At 37.0% G+C, this 20,369-nt stretch overlaps 1 protein-coding gene across 4 annotated transcripts in view; it reads right to left on the reverse strand.

Annotated features, from left to right (window-relative positions):
* Window positions 1–20,369, reverse strand: part of LOC108734373 (synaptogenesis protein syg-2) — a 261,522-nt gene that overhangs the window by 148,281 nt on the left and 92,872 nt on the right. For 2 of the 4 annotated variants that reach the window (XM_018465908.1, XM_018465909.2), the window contains exon 3: window positions 6,737–6,945. The exons of the other annotated variants lie outside the window; for them this stretch is intronic. In XM_018465908.1, the coding sequence (XP_018321410.1) occupies window positions 6,737–6,945 (209 nt within the window). The remainder of the gene's footprint in view (window positions 1–6,736; window positions 6,946–20,369) is intronic. 4 annotated transcript variants of the gene reach the window in all.

The raw sequence follows: 20,369 nt of genomic DNA on the forward strand, positions 1-20,369 counted from the left end.
TACTGAAGGTGAATTTTTCTACGATCAGCTGGCAATCGTAATTAATTTGCGATTGTGCAGGGCCGGCATCGAAACTGTTATAATTTTATAATTTTTTATTTTGTTTCAAAAGTCAAAAGTGTTATAACATTTTATGTTCCAAATGTCCGTAGGAATCTGTGGTATAAATATTATTTATTATAACTGGGACACCCTATATACAACTGACCATACATCCAAGTATAGATATTTAAACCCACCCACTGCTTTGCAATTGTTTAATTCCGATTCCAATAAGTCAAAATCGGCGATTTTTAATTAATGATTCTTTAAACATCCTGGATAAGGATAGTAGGCGTAAGCAACCCTTTCGTCTTTTAATTAAACGCTTTGATCGTCAGTTAGTTTTAGAATATTGTATTATCAGCTACTCTAGTTACAAAGCAGAAATGCCTTTTTGTTATCACCTTTCTATCTAAGCACTTTTTAAACATTTTCTTAATACTAACTTTTACGAGCTCTGTTCGGAGTTTCAAAAGTCCTTAAAGTACAATAGTTTAAAAATTGGAGTGTTAATTAAGCTTTAGAGTGTCTATCTAACCGTTTACACTCTTAGAAAAGCATTAAAGATAATTAACAAAGAGTTTTGCATTAAGAAGTAAATTGGAGATCCCTCTTTTTTGTTGAAAGCTTTCATTTTTAACAATTATTCGTAAGAAGATTAAGTTGTATTTTAATTAAGTTTAATTTTATGTTCATTAATCCATTTTTCGAAGAATACACTAGTTTGGCCGATATAATTTTGACCCTTAATCTTAAGAAATACTAGTTTCTGCAGCTTTTTATTGAAATTCTTTTCAAATTACTGTATGAGATAATCCTCGAAGACTTCGCTCGCATGCACGTATCAACTGTGAAATCCTTGACGTAATTTCTAAAATTGGGTTACACCTGGAGTCTGGGAATCATCTGAGGATTTACAACTGAGAGAGGATCGAAGATCGATTTATAGGTCACAGCATTTCGTTCTAATTCTATTGCAATTTAATATGAAACGAGAACGAGGATAATTCCGCGAGTCAGCAAATAAATCAGCGACGTAAACCATACAATTTGCATTTGTCTTACTTTTCCACGTCCTCGTATCTCTTCTAGAGACCCTTAAGTGAGTTATTTCAAGAATGAACGCAAGTGCACGAAGGAAATGTTTGCCGCTGTATGAAACATTTTCGTATAGTTTCATTCTCCATCATAATGCACTGTGGTCAGATATATAGTACATATTTTCTGTCTAGAGGCTTAAACAATTTCGTACTAGCTATGGAACCGTTAATGTCAGATATACACATATTATTATATTTATTAATGTCATGGAAAAGAAAATACCATAGAAAAGGATTTAAAGTGCATCATAATTCTGCGAAATCGGTTGTAAACAGTGGCAAAAACAGAATGATGAAGGAGATCGAAGTACCTTTTTCTAGCAAATAACTGAAAACAAAATACAAATGAAAAGCACTACGAGTTAAGTTTCAAAAGAATTTGTTTATAATTGCTACAATTGTTACACCATATTTTATCGTCTGTCGTTTTAAACTTAACTCACGGTGTTCTTCATGTTTATATTGTTATATGTAAGATGTTTATGAAATAAGTACCCAGCTTGCAGGAGGTCATAGGGCACTATAAAACAAGAATGTTTGATGGTTCGAAAATTAACCATTTTCGAGAAAAACGTATTTGAAAGCACAGACAGTGGCCAGTCCGACCCTGGTAGGATCACGCAGGGGAATGCGACATTGCAACGTCGTATTCAATCAGCTGCTACTTAGCTGTACTTTTGTTGTATTTTTGTACTTACTAATGTATCGTTTATTTGTTAGTTTAGATTAAGTGTGATTGTTTACAGCCAGCCTAGACTAGTTCTTTGTTCTTTTACCGTTGTTGTATACTCGTCTGACAATTGTATGTAGACAGAGATGCGATTTATTTGAAATAGTTGCATTTAAAATGCAAATACAAAATAAAATATATCTATTTTTATCTTGCATTTAAATACTTTTTTAAGAAAAGCATTTTGTATTTTATTTAAAATTCTTTTCCAAACATATTTTCTATTTGTAAAATGCAAACTACATTTTTGCCATTAAAAGTTTTGCTAGTATTACCGATCAAACATTATATAAAATGATGAATGAAAGTTGCTCACATTGGCTATTGAAGATATTAGAAGCTAAGGGGGCAAAAAGACATCCCATGAATGCCTTCTAATTCTTTATCTGAAGAGAGCCCAAAAAATTCTAAACTCCTTGGAAACGGATAATCTAAAATATTGAATCGATATTGTTTTCCGGGTTCAATGTTATAGTCCATGGAATTTAGAAGTTCCAAATTGATATCAGCACCTGCCAAATCACCACTTATTAAAGCTTTAGCAAGAAATTACGAAATTCTATGAATTACGACAAAGCAGCCCTCAAAACAATATCGAGTTGATAAGCGAAAGCTGTGTAAAACTGAAAACTACAAGATATTGTAGTGTGTTAATGCATATAATCCATCCAACTCTTAGAAAACCATTCAAAATACTTCGCTTATTAGATGAAACCAAAGCTAAAGAAACTATGGATTCCATTTCTTTCTCTTATTACAACGTGTAAAAGATCAGAAACAAAATGGGGTTGTAAATATTTTGATATAAANAAAAACACGCTCACCTTCAACGAAATTTCCTTTCCGAGGCTTTGTGTCAGCCCAATCACATATTGTGTCAATACTTATCATTTTATCGTAATTTAAAAACTTGGAAATTGCACGGTACACTATAGGAACTACGATAAATTTTCCCTAATTGGCGCCATGTTTTTAGGCTCCTCCCATTTGACGGATCCCAATAAACAATTAGTCTGGACTGTACTGCAATATGTTGAATAAAAATAAATCGGACAAGTACGATGGGAATGGTAAATTAGCTTTCGTATTTGGTTGGTTCTTAAGCCCAGCGTTAATACGAAGAGGTGGTAGTAAAATTAAAAAAAAAAATATTTATAACCTGCAAGACATCAGAGGAACGCTTGTGCTTCCAATTAGACTTTTTTTTATCATTGCTTCCACAAAATACGTTATCAATTAAGTAAGTTATTTCGTGCGCTCAAATTAAAATTGAATTTGTTCTCTCTCAGTCCTTTACCAGTGGAAAAATTGCCATTTTCATCGCCGTCCCTTACCACTCGAGGGAATATAATTTCGCAGACAACTTCGGCCCGTTATGGAAAACAAATTTGATCCAACAGATGCTTAGTACACACTTAAATTTACTTTGTCGAGATTTTTCGTTAGCGTTATGTTACGCCGAGCAGAAGAAGAAGAAGGAGGAGGAGGAGTAGGAGTAGAAGGAGCGGGGTGTAAAAAACCGGGGGCCGTTATTTGAAGTTGAAACACAGTTTGTGTTAATTAAATTTTCCGTCCGCGTATCTACGTTAAGTTTTGTTTAGTTGACGTCATTAAGACGGGACGAAAGTATCTTTCTTTCACTTTGCGAGTTAATTTAATGTTAACGCTTCGCCGGAGCGAATACAAACTTTGTAAAACTTCAAAATCGAAATATGTATCTATTTTGTCCCGCGCTGCTTCATTGGTCTATCTCCTTGTCTCTCTCTCTCTCTCCCTCTCCCTATATCTTTCCCCCAACTCGTTTGCCCGATTTCTGCCGTTGCCTTTTTTTGTTTCCCATTTCGATGAGACACGGGGACTATAGAAGGCATTTCTCCAAGTGTTCATTGATTAGTCTGCTCAAATGAATAATTGTTTCCACTTTGTAACACTTTAATCACGTTAGAAAATAAAAATATTTGATAATAAATTAAGCTGCCTTGCTAATTTTGTTCAGGATGAAAATGTAATAAAGGTTCATTTTACTTTCGATATCAGACTCGTGACGGTATCATTCAACTGTAAATCATTTACCTGTTGTTGAATCTCCTCTATCATAAAGTCATAAGACAGAAACAACTACAGATACTTCATCTACAACAGTACAATACTTCTTTATCCGCGTAAAATTTGGATATAAAAATTACAGAGTCATTGAAATTTTTTAGACAATACGTCAAAAGATGGGTAATTGTTAACTACAAATTTTATCCTGATGGTTGTGAAAGGTACCTATCTAAAACACAGTTCCATTTTTAATTAGACATTTTAATAGTCAGCTAATTCCAGAAAGTTTTATCTTCAGAGGAGATAGCTGCACAAATATTATCGTTACAGACAGTAGGTACTGTATGAAAATAAACAAAAGTAAAACAAAAGTATTAGTATGCAAGGGAAGAAAAAGTAAGGAAAGAGCAAATATAAAGATAGGAGACGAAAAATTAGAAGAAGTGGCTGATTTTAGGTATATAGGAAGTCAAATAAACAAAACAGAGACTAGCGCTGGGGCGAGTCGTCTTCAATAAAAAGAAATCACTTCTATGCTCGCGAACGAATAATGTTAATTTAGAAATTCGGAAAGATTGTTAAAGGTGTATGTTTGGAGCGCTGTACGGGTGCGAAACATGGACAGTGGACGCAGCGGAAAAGGAAAGGTTAGAAGCATTCGAAATGTAGTGAATGATAAGGATACCGTGCATAGAGAAGGTTAGAAATGAACAGGTTTTAGAAAGAGTAGGAGAACAGGGGACTCTATAAGAATTAGGCGAGATAAGTTGGTAGGACACCTTCACACCAGGCATGAAAGTCTAGTTAGAAACACATTAGAGGCAGAAACGGGAGTTGGGAGGGGTAGAGGTAGACCTAGATTAGATTACTGTTCACAGATAGTTAAGGATGTGGGTTGTTCTAGTTTTAGGGAAATGCGAACATTAACTCAGGATAGGAAGGAGTGGAGGTGCGTGTCCAACCAATTTTAGGACTTATGGTGATGATAAACCTACACCTACCTATAAATACCTACAAGAGAATCATTTCTGTACATAGGAACGCAGGGCAGTAAAGTGAAGTGATGATGCATTATGAAAATCAGAAAATAAATGAGATGAATTCGCGGTCGTGTAGTATGAGGGGAAACGAGTCGGCGGTCCCGATAAGATTTCTCGGGTTCGCTGTCATTCACAATTACGATAGAAGGCTGCTTTCAGTGGATGACGGCCTGCGTAAAACGGTGCCCACTAAGTGTGATAAATCGTAGTCCATAACCATGAAAAATATGTTTCACCATGGTGAGCAGTGGGCCGAAAATCGGAACCCCTTTTTAAACATTCGCATTTGTCAACGTGCGAGTAAAAAAAAAAGACTAAATCGTTTTGCCGAATCAAAATTTATCATTCCGCGTCGATTCTGGATAGACTCCATGGACGGACGTGTCGTTCCTTTAAATGGAACGACAAAAGTTTGAAATCGTATACAGGGCGGTTTGTTTTATACAATGATAAGTTGAAAAGACATATTAAGGATGTGTAATAGTTTTTATAGGTAATCGGAAATTTTAGAAAATACTACAAATGGCGCAGTAAACGCCATCTGTAGCACGATGCTACATTTTAGGATTACGTATGCTCCAACAAGGTCCACTTGTGTGGATATCTACTTGCTGAAAACGAATCCCGGCGTAGCCAACCTCAACGTGATAGGCACGTTAGCTTAATCGAATAAAATAATTCGAAGTGGTCTGTAGGACGCGCTGATGAGATCCAAAAAGATCGAAATCGCGATCCGCGTCTGGCAGTTTCGACAGAATACAGACCACTTCGAATTATTTTAATTGGCAATTGTTTTAACTAAAGATTGCACACAATTGATCTTAAAAGATTTAATCATAAAGATCTACCTTAAAGCGTTCTTGCATAGTTGCAGATAATACGAGCTATAGGTACATATGAGTGAAATTAGCCCAATATACGAGGTCTGTTCAAAAAGTGGATCAAAGAATCTGGAGAGTCAGAACAGGCTTTTTCGCGCGACGTGTTTCTGTGAGTGGTGCAAGCCGAAAATGCAGCGTTGGTTAGAGCAGAGGTACGCGATTAAATACTGGGTGAAACTCGGTAAATCTGCGACAGAGACGTTTGATATGATCAAGCAGGCTTACCCAGATGTTGCTTTAGCAAGAAGTGGTGTGTTTCGGTGGCACCAGGCCTTTTCAGAGGTCGCCCATGAAGACCGTGCTGGAAGACCTTCGACTTCGACAAACACCGATAATGTGACTCGTGTGCGCGAAGTTTTGAACTCAGACCGTCGACTAAGTATTCGTTTAATTGCCCAGATATTAAATTTACCAAAATCTGTGGTTCATGACATTGTGACGGAGCATTTGAACATGCGCAAGGTGTGCGCGAAGATTGTCCCAAAAGTGCTCACTGACGACCAGAAATTGCGGCGAGTGGAAGTGTGGCAAGAATATTTAAACATGTGTGAAAGTGACCCCCAATTTTTGAATAACGTAATCACAGGTGACGAGTCATGGATCTTTGAGTATGATCCCGAGACAAAGAGGCGATCTTCCGAGTGACACACGCCGGCGTCTCCTCGCCCAAAAAAGGGAAGAATGAGCCAATCCAAAGTGAAAACGATGCTCATTGTCTTTTTTGACGTGAAAGGCATCGTCCACCATGAATTTGTTCATCATCGACGCAGAAGAAGAAAATAATTGTAACGATTGGCTCAATAATTTTTTTTAAATCGACTCAGTCCTATTACTTTCCGGACAAACCCTGTACATGCACACATTACACATTAGTCGTATTTGTCATATCGTACTTACCAATAACTGTGAGATTGATAGCGAAATTGCGCGTCGGCGTCGTCCGAAAATCCACCCGACAACGGTAGAGACCCTCGTCATCGAGCGTCACACCGTCCAAAGTTAAGGCTGCCGGCTTAGCCTCCGTCAGGAAGAAAGCTCTCGGGCCGAACATCATTGGATCGGACCAATGTAGCGCCTCTCTGAACGCGCGACCTCTCACGTCGAAGCTGAAACAGACGGAAAAAACAACAGTGTTTATGGACCTCTAGGATTTACCGTCTGTTGCATTTCAGCCGTACAAAACGATATTTAAAATCGGGAGCCGAAATAAACATCTACCAAACGCACTAGCTACTAGCCGAGTCCTTTCAAATTTGGATATTGGGTACCGTTATTGATGGTGTACATATAGGGTGTCCCAGTTATAATAATTAATATTTATACCACAGATTCCTACGGACATTTGGAACATAAAATGTTATAACACTTTTGACTTTTGAAACAAAATAAAAAATTATAAAATTATAACAGTTTCGATGCCGGCCCTGCACAATCGCAAATTAATTACGATTGCCAGCTGATCGTAGAAAAATTCACCTTCAGTAGGTCGGAATNAGATGCAACAATTGTTATTACTAAATTCTTGCATCTAAAATGCAATTTAAATACTTTTTTTAAACAAGCATTTTGTATTTTATTTAAAATACTTTTCCAAACCTATTTTCTATTTGTAAGATGCAAAATATATTTTTGCCGTTAAATGTTTTGCTAGTATCACCGATCAAACATTATGTAAAATGATGAATAAATGTTGCTCACATTGGCCATTGAAGGTATTAGAAGCTTAAAAAAGGGTCAAACAGACATTCCATAAATGCCTTCTATTTTTTTTAACTGAAGAGAGACCAAAATATTCTAAATTCCTTGGAAATAGATAATCTAAAATATTGGATCGATATTATTTTCCGGGTTCGATGTCATCGTCCATGGAATTTTGAAGTTTCAAATTGATATCAGCACCTGCCAAATCACCACTTAACTACGAAATTTTTTGAATTACGACAAAACAACCTGCAAAATAATATCGAATTGATATACGCTAGCTGTGTAAAACTGAAAACTACAAGATATTGTGGTGTGCTAATAAATGCGTATAATCCAAACTTTTTAGAAGACGATTCGAAAAACTTCAATTATTGCTTGAACCGAAAGCTAAAGAAACTATGGATTTCATTCCTTTCTCCTATAACTATGTGTAAAAGATCAGAAACAAAATGGGGTGGTAAATATTTTGATGTTGATTTTACATGAATAAAATTATTTGCAACCCTGTTTTGGTTCTGATCTTTCACGCTAAGCAAACTATTTTGGCATCAGTGTCTTTTATCCAATTAAAACGGTTGACAAAGGCAAATGAGGAAGCATGTAGAAAAATTATTTGCTTTTGAACTGAACAAATTATAACATAAAGATAGAAAAACTATATCTCAATAATTTCTAGTCTAGAAAAACTCCAATATTTAAAATCTCTATGTTAATAGATATACTCGTATTATGTACGTTTGTACTTCCTTAAGGCTTTTATCGGAAATTCCTAAAACTATTAAATTAGAAGTCTTTTTATCCTCTACTTTTTTGTACTCCATTGAATAAACTGCTTTTAGTTTGATCGAGTGAAAGACTGGGTTGGTTTTATCTCATTATAATCTGGAGCAGCTTCGGTGCTGCCTACCTATATACCTCGGTAATTTTGGTTCCTCTTTTGCACAAATTTTAATTTGATAAAATGAATCGGCAAGGTATACAGGTACGAGCAGGTATATACACCCACCCACCTACCTACTTTATGTACGTATGTAATAAGCTTCGCCAGAAGTCTGTTTACTTCAGCATAAAAGCTTCTGAATCGCGAGCATTGTAAGCTCGTTGAAATATAGATTACGGTCCCAAGACGTGGATTTGGGTTCGGAGAAAATGAGCCCTTCTTGTTATGAGGGATTTCTTCCGCTTCGTCTAATCCATTATGTTCCCAAGTACATCAAGCAATTATGAACAGATTCGTTCTATAATTTGCGGCGAAACCGAAAACAATGACGAATAAGCACGATGCCGTTTTGTCTGCGAGCTTTCTTTAAAAATACCGCCGTTGTTAATTTGCGGGGGACACGGTTAATTTAACACGCGTCCGATTTTTAAAAGTTACTTGTTGTAATTATAATTAGGAGTTAGTTAATTCAGTCACTATAGAGTCGCCGTTATTATTGTTCTTCTGGACAAAACTAAATGAATATGCAACGAACGGTTATCGATTTTCATTTTAAATTTTAATCAGTTCTATTGGGATCCGTCAAATGGTCATACACCATCTGGTGGCAAAATTTATAACTCGAATGAGGGAAAAATTTATACATAGGCACTGTGCACGCAAATTGTAAAATTATTTATTAAAATAATAAAACACGTTAAAAAAGTAAAAATTTTTTTGATGATGGAGCTGTAATAGCACTTCAGACATAGATCTACTTTCCAATAAAAACTAACCGTTTTATATATGTAAAAAATATATCCGGAAAATTAGAGAAAAAAGTAAACTAATAGAAGCTTGGATGAAAGCAGTAGGTATCAAAGAAGTGAATTCCGGAATAAAAATTTGTTCACGTCATTTTAATGCACATGATTATATTTCAGCAAGTATTTACCATCAGCCATAACCTTAATATTTAAAACTAGAATCATACTAAAATTATAAAGTGAGAAATTATTTATTCCTGTGTAATTGATTTAACACAATTCTAATGATACGATATAAGTATTTTGAGGTTAAGAACCTACCTGCTGCAATACAACAAAGTTGCAATAATGTGTTTGCAACGTTCTCTTAAATCGGCTTTGCACGTGCAAGTCATTGATATGATATTGCTTAAATCACCCAGAATCACCTCACCAATTATATAACGTGAATCACTTTTTAAATCCGAAGTTTGTAAAAAGTAGGCAGTAAACTTGACGGAATTTGAAGGCTAGCTTCCGGATTTGTTATTTCCGAATTTTATAATGTGATTGGCATTAAAAACACTCTCACCTTCAACGAAATTTCCTTTCCGAGGCTTTGTGTCAGCCCAATCACATATTGTGTCAATACTTATCATTTTATCGTAATTTAAAAACTTGGAAATTGCGCGGTACACTATAGGAACTACGATAAATTTTCCCTAATCGGCGCCATGTTTTTAGGCTCCACCCATTTGACGCATCCCAATAGAGTCGCCGGTATTATTGTTCTTCTGGAAACAAAATGAATGTGCGACGAACGGTTATCACTTTTCATTTTAAATTTTAATCAGTTCTATAGACAGCCGCTGCAGTAGTCTGGAATTTACGTTTAGTGTTTTGAATTACTTATACGCATAAAAGTTCTATTGCAATTAAATTTTTCATTAGGTCGAACTGGGGAGAAGGTAATGTAGTTTGTCGACATTTCAAACTGCTCTTTTTGAAACAATGTATTAACTCTGGGCAGTCGTTATTTTATAAACTTTTATTCAAACTTTTACACGCTCGTTAAATTTCTATTGCACGGTTTATTGCCCGAAGCGTTTGAAGTGCGACGACAGCCACGTACCTATACATACATATGTATACAAATGTATATAAACTATATACGTACTCATCTCAGCTGAAGATTGAATACTCAAAAGTCGAAAATCATACTGCCATTGCCTTTTCAAGGGAGTGCCGCTACCCCATATGCACTAAAATCAACCTTCAGTGGGAATATTTATACATCCACACCGTCAATGAATGCATAACAAAAGTTTAAATACTTTAGGGAACGTATTTATATTACGTGACCCGTCAGAGGGGGAGGGGGTCTTTAAAAATACCATGCTTGGTTAAAAGGGAGCGGGGGAGTCTTCAATAAAAACAAGTCATTTCTATGCTCGCGAACGGTTAATTTAGAAATTCCAAAAAGATTGTAAGGCTTGTATGTTTGGAGCGCGGCGTTGTACGGGTGCAGCGGGAAATAAAAGGTTAGAAACATTCGAAATGTGGTGTTACAGGCGAAAGATGAGGGTGCCGTGGATAGAGAAGGCTAGAAATGAAGAGGTATTAGAAAGAGTAGGAGAACAGAGGACTCTATGGAAGTCAATAAGAAATAGGCGAGATAGGTTAGTAGGACACCTTCTCAGGCATGAAGATCTAGTCAGAGACATATTAGAGGCAGAAACGATAGTTAGGAGGTGTAAAGGTAGGTTTAGATTAGATTACTGTTCGCAAATAGTTAAGGATGTGGGTTATTCCAGTTTTAGGGAAATGGGAATATTAGCTCAGGATAGGGAAGAGTGGAGATGCGTGTCAAACCAGTCTTAGGACTGAGGACCTTATGATGATGACGTGAAAACAAAATGGGAAGGGAAGTGTTGACATATAGTACTGGGGGTCACCGAGAGGGGAGGGGGTAACAATTGTAAAAAGTGGGTCACGTAGTATAGGTACGTTCCCTTAATATAGCGAACAGAAAATTATGATAATTCCAAATATTAGTGAACGTCCATTTCAATTAGTATCACATTACGGTTTACAGGTGCTGCAAAAATTGACAGCAAAGATATTTTAAGCATTTTTGTGACCTAATTGCTAAGTAAAAGGCCAAATGAATTCTCTAAGGCTTTGATCGAGTACGTCACTGTATTCGTATAGATATATTATTGAACTATGCGGCACCAGGATGTTCTGTGCACTGTTTCGGAAACTGGCGCCTTTTGCCAGTACACTATTTACTAAAATAAGGCAGCGATGTTATTTTTAATTACTGTAGCTTTTACCAGTGTTAAAGTTCATCGACGCCCACATAAAACTAATTTTTCTATTCCTCGGGAACAGTATTTTTTTCTAGATAAAAAGTACCCTATGTCCTTTTCTGTACCCCTGGCAATATATGTACAAAATTTCGTGATGATCGATTGAGTTATTAAGGTGTGAAATGGTAATAAACAAACCAATGTGCAAACTTATAATTACTATTTATGTATAACGTATGAAAACAGCGAATGTTGTTTAACAACGCATTATTATTGTGGTTCAGGTATCCAACATTAGAGCGGTTGCTGAGAGAATGCAAAACAAAGCACGTTTAGAAGTGAAATAAAAGAAAACTCTCGGATACTTATGAGAGTTTCGTGTTGCAACAGTTTGGAAGTTGAGTGAAAGAAAAGACAAATAAGTCGACCCGGACTCCGCAAGGATAACTAACTGCGCCTGGCGCTTTGGAGCAGCAGTAGATAAAAAGAACGGGAATGAGGTCAGTTGGAAATGAATTGAGTTTGGCTTGTTGTATTTCTAATATCTAGCCATCTATCTACATATACATCTATCTATCGTTCTGATATGCAGGACCGGGTCGTTGTGGGTTGGTTGGTTGGTTGGTTGGATGGGTGGGTGGGAAGACAGAAACAGAGAGAAGTCGATTGATATTCAGTAAACGCTTCAGTGACATAATTAAAGTGGAGTAGTTTTCCGAAGAGGCCCTTTCCGATAAATTAGTTTTGTCTAAAAAAACTCTTAATTTTCTCGCCGTGGTAAATGCCTCTTCTGGGATACTTGGCTGCATGTGAATGGTTCTCCTAAATCGAGCACAGACTTTTGATCGAGTGAGGAGAACTCTCTTTCTCTCTCTTTTACACTCTCTCGCTCTCCCTCTTTGCCATTGCTGTGTCGACTGACTGATGTTACTGAGTTTACGTGATGATGAAATATCTTGGCTAATTTTATATCAGATCCGATCTAACTGCAGGTCACGATCGCACGATTCCAGCTTGGCCGCAATCAGCGGCAATTTTATCGAACAACAAAACTTGATTAATTGATCCCATCTTTATATTAACAAAGAAAACAAAAAAGAGCCAAGTACCTTCATGCAGTTTGCTGCTCAAAATCGGTGTCAAGGTTTGTCACTCAATATCTCGTTTCTTGAAATAGGGGAAAATTGTTCATTGAATCTTGATATTTTGTTTCAATAATCTGCATTATTATTAATTTTAAGATCTGCATAATTTTAACCATAACATCGCAATAAGTTTTGGTTTTGTTCAATGTTGTTCTTGATGGTTGAATTTTAGTCTTGACTTAAGTGACTCTCATAGATTCGCAATTGGGAGAATCTATGACACTTTTAAATCAGTAAAACTTCTGCAATGTGACCGATTTTAGGTATCTAGGAAGTCAGATAAGTCAGGACGGAAGGAGTAGTAGGGATATAAAGGAGGATAGCGCAGGCTCGAGTCGCCTTCAATAAAAAGAAATCACTTCTGTGCTCGTGAACGGTTAATTTAGAAATTCGAAAAAGGTTGTTAAAGGTGAATGTTTGGCGCACGGCGTTGTACGGGTGCGAAACATGGACAGTGGGCGCGACGTAAAAGAAAAGGTTAGAAGCCTTCGAAATGTGGTGTTACAGGCGAATGGTGATGACACCGTGAATAGAGAAGGTTAGAAATGAAGAGGTATTAGAAGGAATAGGAGAACAGAGAACTCTATGAATAGGCGAGATAGGTTAGTAGGACATCTTCTCAGGCATGAAGGTCTAGTCAGAGACATATGAGAGGCAGAAACGGGAGTTAGGAGGGGTAGAGGTAGACCAATATTAGATTACTGTTCGCAAGTAGTTAAGGATGTGGGTTGTTCTAGTTTTAGGGAAATGCAAAGATTAGCTCAGGATAGGGAAGAGTGGAGGTGCGTGTCCAACCAGTACCGAGCGGCATGGCCTAGAGGTCTAGACCATTGCTTAGCATTCGGGAGGACGCCGGTTCGATTCCGGGTCCGTCTGCCTTGGTCCAAGTTTTTCTGTGGTTTCCTTGGATCACTTAGGCAAATGCTGAGGCAATAATATTCCACAGATAATCTTTCACTCTCTTCTGTCTTCATTTCGTCCGTCTCATCTTTCTCACCCGAACCACCACCCACCCATTCACACGATTCCTGAAAGCAGGCTAAAGAGGACCTTCCGCCCTACCTTCCGGCATATTCCGGAGGGACTGCCCGCCCACCAGCATTACTGGCTGGTGGGAATGAAACACCCAAAAGTTTTTTTTTGTCCAACCAGTTTTGATTCGTTTTGCGATTGGTTTTATAGTTTTGCCAATATGTGTAACCTCATCTATGAGCCAGGAGGCTTGAAATTTTACACGACGGTTTCTCATGCAACAATATCATCCACTATAAAGTGAATTCTCAAAATAGAATCCCTAAAGGAATTTGCTCGAGTTACAGCTAGTCTTCTAATACTTGAACGCTACAAACACAGACACCGTTTCGTTGTAAATCGTTCTTATCAACAGGATTCTGAAAATGGTAGCAAAAAACTGAAGGGATTATTGGCGTCAGAAAAAGTTTGTTGTCGCTGTGTGGATATCCATTTGTCTGGCGGCGCATAATCTGACGAAAGTCCGAAACAACACTCGTTCAACACATGTTACGGAAACCAGGGTCGATACACATCCGTCATTAATCATAAAGATTAATTACCCGACCGTGGCATATCGTTTTAGGTAATTTGCACGGCCCCACGCACTTATTAAATACAATATTAACTCGCCCAGTAATTGCGCGAGCGCTGTATATATTCGGAAAATAATATCGGAATTATTTCGTCACTCTAATTGGACAATAGATAGAAAAAAATTGAAAGAAATAAACATGAATTTTTCTAGTTTGACGTGTCTGTTAATCCCTGAAATTCTACGTATAAAATGTTTTTATAATAAAAGTTTGAAATGCGTATAGAAATAATCCTAATCCAGATTAGTGTGGCTTAGGGGTTTAAGTTCTCTCTAGATAAATTTAAATAAATAAGTTGTGTAGGTACCTATATAAAACATCAAAAAGCGTTAAAGCTGCCTGTAGTCTGCGGAATTTATAGTTTAACATAAATAGATAGATATATGTATATAAAAGTTAAATCCTCATTTATATGTATGTGATGGATTACTTAAACAGAAAGCANAGGAGATCGGGCTGAAACTATAGCTACAAGCTATCCAAGGATGGTACTATAGAATGTCACCTCAAGGTAGGCCTAGTGGCGTCATCTCTTGGTTAGGCCGGAAACTTATCAATCCACCCTCGTAATTCTAACTGTGTTCTGATTCCACATTTCTTTTATTTCATCAGCCAACGTCTATTAGGTAGGTTGTTTTAGTTTCTTTGATGGTCTGTGTGATGTCAGGTCTGTTATGATTAACTGGTCCTTCGAAAAATCAAGACCAGTATAACCAACAAGAAAAAACAGCATCTCTAACAGTTGTTTACAGATTTAATTCGGACTCAGTGGTGGTTCGTGGGAATCGGTAGTGAGAATTTTATATCAAATCCTTTAGGAACCTTTTCAGTATTTCAAAATTCTTTCACCAATACGAAGTTAACTATTGACTTGTGTTCTTGTAAAACAAAATACGAATCGCTTTTCGGGAAACCGCCCCTGTTTAAAATGGTGTTTCCAAATTCCCTTTCCCATCCCTGTTATCGGCGAATCTTTGGTCCTCACCCCTCGCTCGTCTTGATTAAATACGGTGCACCAACAAATGCGGAAGTAAATATTTAAACGTTCTGATAAGTTCCCGCAGGTGTTGAAGGAGTAGAAGTACATTTCCACATTATGCATAATTTATCACCCCATTCCGTAATCCCCCAGCGCTGTTCTCTGTTTAACTTGGAGGCGTGCCTTATCTGGTCTCGTGGATAAACGGTGTAAGTTTTTGTTGCGCTAAAGGTTACCGCGGAGAGCTTTTAAACGAATGCTAGTCACATCAAAAACGTCTTTCTGATTATGCAACGCTAACAATATTATAGACGCCCCGCAATTTTCTTATTTTAACAGGAATAATCTACTGAAACCATTAACCCATTTTCCTTTCTGTTTGCATACACACGCATATACATTGTATGTATATGTACACACAATTGTGTCCCTTATTTATTTAATCCTTGATCACAAACCCTTTTCGTGACAATTACTGACTTTATTTTATGGTTATTAAAATACTTGGCTTGGCAAAAACGTTAGTACTTATCAAAGTATGGAAGTTCCTGTTTCTTGTATTGTTTAGCTCACTTTCAGTAGGAGCGTGTTTTCGAGCAATTTGGTGTGTAGTGAATAAAACTAGAACATACACTTGCAACTTCTCTCATGAATAACTGAATGGAAACCTTATCACAGCTGCTCAGGCTGCGGATGATCGCAAATAAACATGCAAAAATTATAAACATATCTGTTCTACACTAATTTAAGTGCTATCCTAATCGCAAAAAGGATTCATTCTAGAGATGGATACCCGGTTTGTAACCGGCACTTGTTTTAGGATCCGTCCGGGTTTTCCTTCTTCTGTATGAGTGTCTGCTGCAATTCCTACTTGTCATCTCTTTTCAATGGTTACGATATTCCCTATAAGGTATGTGTGAGTAAAAGTAGGCGTTTTTTTAGCAACCGCTCTAGTTTGGTTAGTAAGTTGAAAGAGGAAAGAAAATGCGACAGTTTAATTGCGGACTACGCCAATTTTGAACGCTCCAACTATATTTAATGGAAAGCCCGTTAGAGGGAAGACATTAACCTTTAACAGTCGTAGTTTTGCTCTGCGGGTACTCGGTTATCCGGAAGCCGGTACTCGGAGAAATAACTATACGGTGTTTTTAAATTTTATAGTACTAACAGTACTTCTTGTCCTGAAATATAATCGGTGATTATTAAAGACTCCGCTTCTAATTTAACCTGTTGTGTTTTCTGAAAAGGGGGATATGTCGGTACTATTCTATTCCGCATGTATCAAGGATTAGTGATTTCTGTAGACTTATGTACATAAGTAAATGTCTTAGGTATAGCGCCTATTGATGATATTATTATCGGAATAATTCTAACTGTGATTAAACATCTTTTTTAGAAGTGAGTTAGTTTAATATGAAACATTATTCTGAAAATTCATTTCTGAATTTTTTACCCACTACACGCTACCTCAAATTAATGAGGGAAAAATTGTTGCTGTTGTCACACCCCCGCCGGGAATCGAACCCGGGACCTTTGGCTTTACGCACCAATGTTCTGACCACTAAACTACGAGAGGTGACAACAACAACCACGACCAACCGACCTACAAGGTTAACGATCCGTCGAACTAATGTAACTATATACTGAATATACTATGATTAAACATACATATAATTTAGATATCTTTTAGAAGTGAGTTAGTTTAATATGAAATATTATTCTGAAAATTCATTTCTGAATTTTTTACCCACTACACGCTACCTCAAATTAATGAGGGAAAAATTGTTGCTGTTGTCACACCCCCGCCGGGAATCGAACCCGGGACCTTTGGCTTTACGCACCAATGTTCTGACCACTAAACTACGAGAGGTGACAACAACAACCACGACCAACCGACCTACAAGGTTAACGATCCGTCGAACTAATGTAACTATATACTGAATATACTATGATTAAACATACATATAATTTAGATATCTTTTAGAAGTGAGTTAGTTTAATATGAAATATTATTCTGAAAATTCATTTCTGAATTTTTTACCCACTACACGCTACCTCAAATTAATGAGGGAAAAATTGTTGCTGTTGTCACACCCCCGCCGGGAATCGAACCCGGGACCTTTGGCTTTACGCACCAATGTTCTGACCACTAAACTACGAGAGGTGACAACAACAACCACGACCAACCGACCTACAAGGTTAACGATCCGTCGAACTAATGTAACTATATACTGAATATACTATGATTAAACATACATATAATTTAGATATCTTTTAGAAGTGAGTTAGTTTAATATGAAATATTATTCTGAAAATTCATTTCTGAATTTTTTACCCACTACACGCTACCTCAAATTAATGAGGGAAAAATTGTTGCTGTTGTCACACCCCCGCCGGGAATCGAACCCGGGACCTTTGGCTTTACGCACCAATGTTCTGACCACTAAACTACGAGAGGTGACAACAACAACCACGACCAACCGACCTACAAGGTTAACGATCCGTCGAACTAATGTAACTATATACTGAATATACTATGATTAAACATACATATAATTTAGATATCTTTTAGAAGTGAGTTAGTTTAATATGAAATATTATTCTGAAAATTCATTTCTGAATTTTTTACCCACTACACGCTACCTCAAATTAATGAGGGAAAAATTGTTGCTGTTGTCACACCCCCGCCGGGAATCGAACCCGGGACCTTTGGCTTTACGCACCAATGTTCTGACCACTAAACTACGAGAGGTGACAACAACAACCACGACCAACCGACCTACAAGGTTAACGATCCGTCGAACTAATGTAACTATATACTGAATATACTATGATTAAACATACATATAATTTAGATATCTTTTAGAAGTGAGTTAGTTTAATATGAAATATTATTCTGAAAATTCATTTCTGAATTTTTTACCCACTACACGCTACCTCAAATTAATGAGGGAAAAATTGTTGCTGTTGTCACACCCCCGCCGGGAATCGAACCCGGGACCTTTGGCTTTACGCACCAATGTTCTGACCACTAAACTACGAGAGGTGACAACAACAACCACGACCAACCGACCTACAAGGTTAACGATCCGTCGAACTAATGTAACTATATACTGAATATACTATGATTAAACATACATATAATTTAGATATCTTTTAGAAGTGAGTTAGTTTAATATGAAATATTATTCTGAAAATTCATTTCTGAATTTTTTACCCACTACACGCTACCTCAAATTAATGAGGGAAAAATTGTTGCTGTTGTCACACCCCCGCCGGGAATCGAACCCGGGACCTTTGGCTTTACGCACCAATGTTCTGACCACTAAACTACGAGAGGTGACAACAACAACCACGACCAACCGACCTACAAGGTTAACGATCCGTCGAACTAATGTAACTATATACTGAATATACTATGATTAAACATACATATAATTTAGATATCTTTTAGAAGTGAGTTAGTTTAATATGAAATATTATTCTGAAAATTCATTTCTGAATTTTTTACCCACTACACGCTACCTCAAATTAATGAGGGAAAAATTGTTGCTGTTGTCACACCCCCGCCGGGAATCGAACCCGGGACCTTTGGCTTTACGCACCAATGTTCTGACCACTAAACTACGAGAGGTGACAACAACAACCACGACCAACCGACCTACAAGGTTAACGATCCGTCGAACTAATGTAACTATATACTGAATATACTATGATTAAACATACATATAATTTAGATATCTTTTAGAAGTGAGTTAGTTTAATATGAAATATTATTCTGAAAATTCATTTCTGAATTTTTTACCCACTACACGCTACCTCAAATTAATGAGGGAAAAATTGTTGCTGTTGTCACACCCCCGTCGGGAATNTATCCAAGGATGGTACTATAGAATGTCACCTCAAGGTAGGCCTAGTGGCGTCATCTCTTGGTTAGGCCGGAAACTTATCAATCCACCCTCGTAATTCTAACTGTGTTCTGATTCCACATTTCTTTTATTTCATCAGCCAACGTCTATTAGGTAGGTTGTTTTAGTTTCTTTGATGGTCTGTGTGATGTCAGGTCTGTTATGATTAACTGGTCCTTCGAAAAATCAAGACCAGTATAACCAACAAGAAAAAACAGCATCTCTAATTAATTTCAGTTGTTTACAGATTTAATTCGGACTCAGTGGTGGTTCGTGGGAATCGGTAGTGAGAATTTTATATCAAATCCTTTAGGAACCTTTTCAGTATTTCAAAATTCTTTCACCAATACGAAGTTAACTATTGACTTGTGTTCTTGTAAAACAAAATACGAATCGCTTTTCGGGAAACCGCCCCTGTTTAAAATGGTGTTTCCAAATTCCCTTTCCCATCCCTGTTATCGGCGAATCTTTGGTCCTCACCCCTCGCTCGTCTTGATTAAATACGGTGCACCAACAAATGCGGAAGTAAATATTTAAACGTTCTGATAAGTTCCCGCAGGTGTTGAAGGAGTAGAAGTACATTTCCACATTATGCATAATTTATCACCCCATTCCGTAATCCCCCAGCGCTGTTCTCTGTTTAACTTGGAGGCGTGCCTTATCTGGTCTCGTGGATAAACGGTGTAAGTTTTTGTTGCGCTAAAGGTTACCGCGGAGAGCTTTTAAACGAATGCTAGTCACATCAAAAACGTCTTTCTGATTATGCAACGCTAACAATATTATAGACGCCCCGCAATTTTCTTATTTTAACAGGAATAATCTACTGAAACCATTAACCCATTTTCCTTTCTGTTTGCATACACACGCATATACATTGTATGTATATGTACACACAATTGTGTCCCTTATTTATTTAATCCTTGATCACAAACCCTTTTCGTGACAATTACTGACTTTATTTTATCTTACATACGCAAAAGAAAATGCTAAATAAAACTCTGAAACTATTTTTAATTATATATCTTACTAGTGATCCGCCCCAGCTTCGCACGGGTGCAATGCTGATGCTAAATATATTTTTGTTTTGTTTAGATTATTATCGAAAAGGGGAAATCTTCAAAAGATACCCCCTGAACATACTAAATATACTACAGAATGTCTTTATATACAACATTCACAGTGTTTTTGTCATTAGACAATACAAACCGGC

The sequence above is a fragment of the Agrilus planipennis genome, unplaced genomic scaffold (assembly GCF_000699045.2).
Source record: "Agrilus planipennis isolate EAB-ADULT unplaced genomic scaffold, Apla_2.0 scaffold54, whole genome shotgun sequence".
Lineage (NCBI taxonomy): Eukaryota > Metazoa > Arthropoda > Insecta > Coleoptera > Buprestidae > Agrilus > Agrilus planipennis.